The 8,417-nt window shown below is 41.0% G+C and overlaps 1 protein-coding gene across 1 annotated transcript; it reads right to left on the reverse strand.

Moving 5' to 3' along the window:
- Positions 1–845: 845 nt before the first annotated feature.
- LOC120439922 (phospholipase B-like 1) lies at positions 846–6,912 on the reverse strand. Its single transcript, XM_039611258.1, has 11 exons — positions 6,673–6,912; positions 6,089–6,311; positions 5,901–5,984; positions 5,439–5,580; positions 4,848–4,988; positions 3,760–3,904; positions 3,068–3,268; positions 2,783–2,923; positions 2,506–2,691; positions 1,690–1,793; positions 846–1,570 (listed from the first exon to the last, which is right to left on the reverse strand). The coding sequence occupies exons 1-11, from the start codon at positions 6,740–6,742 to the stop codon at positions 1,394–1,396; spliced, it is 1,614 nt and encodes a 537-aa protein (XP_039467192.1). The 5' UTR covers positions 6,743–6,912; the 3' UTR covers positions 846–1,393.
- Between the last annotated feature and the right edge of the window lie 1,505 nt (positions 6,913–8,417).

Here is an 8,417-nt window from a genome sequence, read left to right on the forward strand (position 1 = left end):
CCGGTACACCCCGGATCTGTGTTCGCATAAACAAAAAAAAGGAGCATTTCTCGGGTCATATGACTCTTCTTCCGCAGCAAAAACAGAAGGCTCCTATGAGTGCAACTTATTCACAAATGATGACGATTAAATGTATAAAGAATATAAAACTAAACATAACAGTTAAATGCAATATCTTTGCACACAAGACAAGAGATTAATGCTGCAGAAAATCTGGGATTTTGTTGATGTTTTTTTCTAATTTGGAGAGTGCACATCAGAGCTCTGAAACTGTAATCTGGATACATTTAAACATTAAATGTTTCTGTCCCACAGCCAATAAAGGACATAGAAATCTCTTTACTTTGTCGGCAGATCAAAGTGAAATGCATTTTGATTGATAGTCGGTCTTGGTGACCAAAAAATGTAACTCATCAGTTTTCCAATCTGTGTACTAGTAGCTGCAATTCCAACAATGTAAAATAAGACCATCCACCCATTCGCTTCCGCTTATCCTTTTCAGGGCCGCTGGAGCCTAGCCTAGAGCTCGATGAGATTCCAACCCTAATGTCCTGGTTTGATTTCTTTTTGTGGGGAACTGGTTTAAAGCCTAAACTTGAGCTCACTTAATTTGATGTAGATTTAATAGAACTGAGTTTAGACTGTGAGGAAAACTAACTGAAATCTGAGTAAAGTTCAAACTTAATCACTCAAAGATATGTTTTAAAATCTCCCACGTCAAATGACCCTGCACCAGAAAAAAATCTAAACCCGAATAGCTGAAAGTTCAGACTGTGAGAGTTTAAGTGTAAAGCAAAAATGAAATAAAGGTATAACGTAGACATGCAAAGAAAGAAACACAAAAATACAAAAAGAGGTTTTTAATTTTGCACAGCACAATAAAAAAAGCAGCAAACAAAAATCAGATCACAAGAGATGATCAGCACCTGAGTACGGCATTGCACTGATTGTTTCCTCTACTCCTGCAGCAATAGTGTTTGTATATATGAAGACATTCAAGCATAAAAAATAAAGATTTTACTTTAAAGTGGCACAACTGCTGATTTTGTGATTTGGCATTTTATCATATCATAAAGCTACTGTCAGCGTCAAAGGCACCAATGGCTGCACACAGGACACCCTGAGAAAAAAAATGTGTTTAGAAATAGATCGGAAATCTGTGTTTACCAGTGCTGAATGAAATCCTATAAAAACGTGACAGCTGAGAAGAAAGCAGATCTGCTCATGGGATGCAATAGCAAACATGCAGAAAAAAAAAAATCATCTGCTGGATGGACATTGAAAGAACAGATAAAACCTGCCTCCCAGAAACTCACTGGGTTGTACTGATGGGCGTGGACCTTCATTACCCTGAAAGAATCTCTGTCGCGCGCACACAGTCACACACTGATGCTCATGGATCGAAAAGAATAGGCTGCATCTTGATAAAGGTGAAGTTGTAATACTGTGGCAGGCCCTGGTGGCTGATGCTGCTGAATTTGTCCCAAGAGAACGGTGGGAGTCCGTCCTGCGTTGTCGGCCCGTTCACCGCCTCCGCACGGAAATCCCCAGCCAAGTGGAAATCTGTCACCTGCACACGGAAAAAGACGCCAACAAGAAGAAAGCTGGGTAGAGCTTAAAAGCATCTGAATTCATGAAACCTGCATGACTGCTACTGATGAAAAGGCTATTGTGGTGCTCTGAGAATACCTTAGTGTCATAGCAGCCTCCTGGTGAAGCCCTCTCTCTCAGGTCGTTACGGCAACAGATGGACTTGCAGGGGTCACCCTTTGAGTATGGATCCTTCTTGTAGTCTGAAAACAAGCAAACCAAAAATATCATGCTTGCGAATGTAAATGGGTGGCTACTGGAAAAAGAAATGAAAAGATTTCAAAAATTAAACAGAGATCCAACTAAGTCTGATTCTGTGTCACAGTTGAGCTATCACACTGGCTACTGCAGAAGAAGCCCTGGGACACTCGTGGTCCTGGTTGGGAAGAAATGCTCTACCTGTGCATGTTTGGTTTAAACAGATGTGCAACAAGTCTGAACAGAAGAGGTACCTAAAAGAAATGTATAAAACTATATCAGCTCAAGCTACAGCTATTAGAATAGCTTGGAAAGGGCCACTTAATTAGGTACACTTGTTCAACTACTTGTTAATGCAAATATCTAATCAGACAGTAAAACAGCAGTAACACGGTGCATTTATGCACATAGACATGGTGAAGACAACCTGCTAAAGTTCAAACTGAGCATCATTTAAATCCCAAAATCCACTTCAGTATTGTTATGACTGTTATGACCATGTTCTACCAATCTTCTAATGGCTGCTTCCAGCAGGACAATGCACCACGTTGCAAAGCTCAGATCATCTCAAACTGCTTTCTTGAACGTGACAATTTACCAAAACAAAAAAGAAAAGTACTGAAGTGGCCTCCAGTGTCAATCTAGCTTATGAAACAGCAACATACAAAGAGTCAGCTGAATGAGCTAAAACTTAAAGGCTGAGATGGAGCCACACACCATTGAATCTCATGATGCGCTTCAAGGATTCCAGGTCCTTAACACCACACTGGTCACGGCGAAAGATCTTGGCTCTGGGACAGAGGTCATAGGAGAAGTCCTCTCCGTACTGCTCCCACATTTCTACGTAACCACTCATTGTGTAGATCTTCTGATGGAAAGGAATGTTGTAGGACGGCCAATAACCTGTCAGAAATGGATGTGGTGATGAAAGGAAATCACAGAAAAGTCTAAAAATGAAATAAAATACAATTGAAAGTAGAAAATGATTAGCTACCTCTGCGCAGAGTCTGTGTCTGGTCCGAGTACTCCACCAAGCTGGGGATCTGCTCCACCACAGTCAGCGCACCGTCGTCGAGACTGTGGCCCAGCTTCACTTTGCTTCTGTCCAACACCATGTACTGATTGTTGTAGGTTCCTGCAAGAGTTGCAGGTGGATTTATGGTAGAGAAAAAAAGTCTGATAAGACGCCTTAGCATGAGTTAGCCTTTTCTATCAAAACACAGCACAGTTTTTGTGCTTCGTGTATAAAGATCCATGTACATAAGGCAGACATGCTCACCAGAGTTATACATGGAAAAGGTTTTGGCCCATTCTTCTCCAGTTTTTGCCAAACTGTGAGCCAGTCTGACCCTCTGCCAGGCCAGTAGGCTATTTGGGGTGATTGTCTGAAAAAGGGAGGAGTTGAAGACATTGTTGGTAGTCTGCGTCATCATCAGACCACTTCCCAAGAGGTAGAAGTCATCCAGCGACACCAGGAACCCTGAAGCCACAAACAAGCCACATTACAAACAAAAATGAGCTTTATGGATGATATAAGAAGATAAACATGTTCTTTTTGAATGTGTGCCGTGTGTGAAGAGGATGAGATAACCAACATTGTTATACAGAGATAGCAGAATGAATGGTTGGCCTGCTGGAGATGGCTGACACTGACTGAATTACAAAGTGGAATCATCTGGAAAAATCTAAAACTTAAGAAGCTGATCTCACCAAATTCATTTAAGGCGTCTTTAAATGACCCGGAGGCAGCTACTACAAATGTACTGCATGAATATTAACAGCACAGTACTATTCAATAAACTCAGTGACTTTTACTTTTATTTATATTTATTGTTTCAGCAGTTCATAAATTTTGGTTGTGTTTGTATTTTACTTCATCAGTTTTACATTCATATTATTTCAGTGTGTTTTTGCTGTGTATTTTCATCTGTGTTGTACTTGTCATGATGACGCTCTTGCTTTCTTACATACCAGGGTAGCTGCTAAAGGATAGTTTTCCAGTGGCTGTATGGGGCTCAGTGATGTGAAAGTCCCAGTGTTTGTAAATCCGCATCGTAGCAGCGTACGTGTACCAGCTGGAATGAGCGAACAGGAGGTTCTCGTACCCCGGCAGCATCTAAAGATGATGACAGAAATCAGTAATGGGACAATCCCATGTCATGTCCAACAGTTATGTAGCTTAACCAACATAACAGCATTGGTTTAGTTAGATAATAAACTTAAATTCAAGAATGTCCCTTCAACAAAAGCAACAAAATAGACAGAACAAACATACATTTGTTAAAGCTGCCGTGCAAAAAACACTTTGAAGTTACAGATTTTAGAATATGCACCTCCGTGCACAAAACTGTCCCCTGATTTAATTATGACACTGAAAATGAAACTTAGTTTCTTTAAATATGAAATAAAGATGAATAATGCTTTGTTGTACTAATGCACCAGCACATTCGATTACACAGGAAATTTGCTCTTAACTGGTAGTTTCTTGTTCTTCTTATTTTGCACACCTATGAAAATCAGGTTCCAGCTGATGTCAGTGAAGCATTGCTAATTTGCTGTGAAGGAAATTTGAGGAACTGCTCATATACATCAGCTGCTTTTCATGTTGTGTGCATTTTTTATAATATCCAATAAGAATAAGAGCCTGATCAGGATCGTAGACTGTATATAAAAGATGGTCATTGTAAGCAGTGCGCAGACTTGTGTTTTAGATCCTCAGGTTTGGCATTTTATCGGTTGCCATATTTTTTCCCCTCAAACTTGACGAGCAAGAGGAGACACCACATCTTCATAAAGTGAACTTCTCAACTGCTCGTTTTATGTTGCACAAAAGGAACATTTTGATGTATCCACCAAGACTTGAAACCAGCGGCTGAGAGGAGGAACTGAACAGTAAGATGTTGTCAGAGTTCATAGATCAGATGTTTATTCAAAGTCAGACTTCCTTTTGCAACCAGAAGAAAGAATGAGTTGATTTAAGGCATCACAAGCTTCACTTTTGGTCTCTATATCCATCTTTTATATACAGTCTGTGATTAACTTGTGTTTTGACCTCTGACCTTGATGAGTGCAGAGCAGTGGCCCATCCCTGGAAGTTTGAAGTCTCTGAGTGAAGTGTAGGAGCTGGGGACCAGGGCTGGGATCAGATCCAGCAGATCTCCCACCGCGTTCAGGAACTGGACGTCAAACAGCGTCAGCGGCTTTGGGAAGGACAACAGATAAACAGCTGGTCAGCAAATGCAAACAAACACTACTGCTGCCCCTGAAGTGAGACAACTATTTATCAAAAAAACCCCAAAAACATACAGAATAAAAGCTACAAAATAATTAATTATGAGAAAAAAAACATAAAAAGTCCTTTCACATCTTACAGCAAACGAAAGTCGATCCTTTAAGCAAATAAAATAATTATTTGAATTCATAACTGCTGGTATGTAGTATTACTTTTACTGCCATTAATATAACACTATTGGCTCTATAGCATATTTATCCTTCTTGAGTACTATTACTTCTACTTTTTATATTTAACATGACTTAAGCCTGTGAAACCTGATATGAAACTGCTGGTTGATGCTTCTGCATTTCAGAGTGCAGATTTATTTGTTAGTAATTTTTCACTGTTCTTGTTTTTGGTCACATGGCTATCCTACCTTCTTCCCTTGCTTCTTGGCCCACGCTGCCACTCCTGCCTGCAATCCGTCCAGCTGAGCCATGATGAAGCCGGCGTGTTTCCACAGAGGATCGGAGCTCTTGTTCCCTTTCACCTGCTGTCTGACCCATGAGTCCTGCTTCCTGATTATACAAGAATCATATTAGACTGACATTTAACTAAACAGATAAATGCTACTTTACAAAAAACCCCACCGTAACACTGCATCAGTAGAAAAACATGATCAAAACTGTTCTTAACTCTGCAACATTATGAGTGTCAGGGGTGAACTTCTCTAAGCTCTGTTGTAGTCAAGAGTGGCTGAATGCCAACGCTGAGAGTGCTTAAATGTTTGGTTGAACTTTTATTCAGAAGAGGATATGAAAGATGACAGATTGTGAAGTTGATGTGACATTTCTGCTGCTTGGGTTGTAACTCTAAAAGGAAAAGGGAACAGACTCACTCCATAAATTTCTGAACTGGGTCGAGCATCTTTGGGTCTGTGATCAGCTGCGGGTACATGTTGGTGTAGTGGTCCATCATCTGCCTCGGTAGGAGGAAGAATGAGTACAAGTATAAGAATGAATACAAAATGCCCATAGCCCATAGAGTGAAATAAATAAGGTTATAATAAGAAGTGACGGTACTTACTGGGCAGTCAGGAAACCTTCGAGGTAGCCAGCCAGGAAGAAAGTGATCTCATCCGTTTCAGGGGTTTTTCCATACCCTGCTCGGATCTCCAGGACACTCCAGCCTGTACTGGATAGGGTGTTATTCAGGAACCCGTAAGCATCCCCCTCGACCTCCATCACCCCCTCCTTTAGCTTGACAAGCTTGTGATCAGGGTCCCAGTACACAGTGGCTGCTGTCAGCTCTGAGAACACATCAACATAATGAAAATATAAACAAAAAGGGAGGCGGAGATCCCAGCTCCTTTACTTAGGGATTTTTTTCTATATCAGCTATGATGAATTAATGGATGCAAACAAAAATGAAAGTTAAATGCCACGAAAGTTAAATGTCAGGTTAGGGATCACACTGCATGAAACACTTCACTTTACTCAGTCTCCAAAATAACTTAAAACCCAACGCTGACAGAAAGTATCTGTACAGCACAAGCATTCATGCAAGCAGCGCGGACGCTGGAAATAAACCACCACTTCATTCCTGAAAGAATTAAACCAACAGATCCTTAAACAATCACGAGTGACTTCTCATGGACTCGTCCTACTTACTGTCAGCAGAGCCGAAGGTCGCAGCCACGCTGAATAAAAGACAGACATGTAACCAGTTTAGTGAAGACATGTCTGCGAGAATGGAGTTAAAAACTAAAACTGCTGCGGGACATAGAAATGGTTCGAACAGAAGTGGTACAAGTAAAGAGGAAATCTGTGTTTTCTACGCAGGGAAAGTCCAAGTCACGCGAGCTCAGCGTTTCCTGATTGGCTGCGGCCAGGAGCGGAAAAAGGGAACAGTACGGACACGTGAAAACACTTCGAGACAAGCTGCAGGAACAACTAAGATAGCTGGTAAACAAGAGCGCATGATTTTTAGTTTGGGGATAAGAAAGGAAAGAAAAGAACTTCCCAACCTAGATGGGACTCGAACCCACGATCTTTGGTGTTGTGGATAGGCGTAGCTTTGGGTCACGTGTAGTAGTAGTGATTACTTATGGCAAGCCGTTCGCCTCCCGAGGGAATCTTTCTGAATGAGTGGGTGATGGGGGAACTCGACTTTTGCCTAACGCTCAAACCTGGAATGTTTGATTACTGTTTCCCATGGATTTTAATGATTTTTGATAACAAATAAACGAGTTTTAAATTGCAATTTTGACTTACGCTTTAACAGCGGGCGCGTCAACATCATTCCCCTATTCAGCTGCTCGGCGACTCTAACGCCGACGCGAGCCCATCCACCGCCGCCACTACACCCACAAAAACGACTTGTCTGACAAAGAAAGAGAAGGCGACAGTGGTATGTAGCCTGTGTTTTGTGTTGCGTATTGCTTTTTTGAAAGCAGTTTGGATACCACACGAAGATGATGTTGTGACCAGTGTTGCCGACTTAGCGACTTTGTCGCTGTAGTTAGCGAGTTTTCAAATCCCCTTAGCGACTTTTTTTCTAAAAAGCGACTAGCGACAAATCTGGCGACTTTTTCTGGTGTTATTGGAGACTTATTTATGACGACTTTTTGACGTGAAAGCGCGTATCGCTTTTACTCCCAACAAGCAGCGGGTGCTGCCGTGGGCACCTCGCCCGTTCCAAAGCGCTCACAGGCGGAGGATAGTCCTCCCCCAGCTGCTATCAGGGCAGGAGATGTTCACACCTATGCGTCCAAACTGCAAATGAATCGCGCATGAGCGAAGCCGCTGCTCCCGCACTGACTATAACGCAGTCAGTTCTTCTTTTATTCTTATGCTGTTTTGTGGATCACAAGGTTTAAAACTACTTATAAACACACACACACAAAGTAACTCCACCAGAGTGCCTATTTCGGGTCACTTTTGCCGGTCCAAGCCCGGATAAAGGAGCAGGGTTGGAATTGTGACATTAAAAAATGAAGAACTATCCCCAACAATGAAAACAGGATTAATAACCTTATTGCCCAAACCTAACAAAAATTTACAAGTGCTAGACAATTGGAGACCCATAACACTTTTATGTAATGATTACAAATTATTATCCTTAGCATATGCAAATAGGATTAAGAGCGTCTTAACCAAACTAATTGATGAGTGTCAATCAGCGTTTATTAAAGGAAGGCAGATTCATAATAACATAAGATTAATATTAGATATGATTGACTACCAATCCTTTATTAATTCAGAAAGTTTAATATTATTTATTGACTTTTTTAAAGCATTTGATTCAATAGACCATAATTTTTTTATTTAGATCTTTAGAACTTTTTGGATTTGGAAACAAATTTTGCAAAGTGATCAAACTGTTCTACAAGCAGATTTATAGTTATGTTTCGCTC

This window comes from Oreochromis aureus, linkage group 4 (assembly GCF_013358895.1).
Source record: "Oreochromis aureus strain Israel breed Guangdong linkage group 4, ZZ_aureus, whole genome shotgun sequence".
In the NCBI taxonomy this organism is placed as follows: Eukaryota; Metazoa; Chordata; class Actinopteri; order Cichliformes; family Cichlidae; genus Oreochromis; species Oreochromis aureus.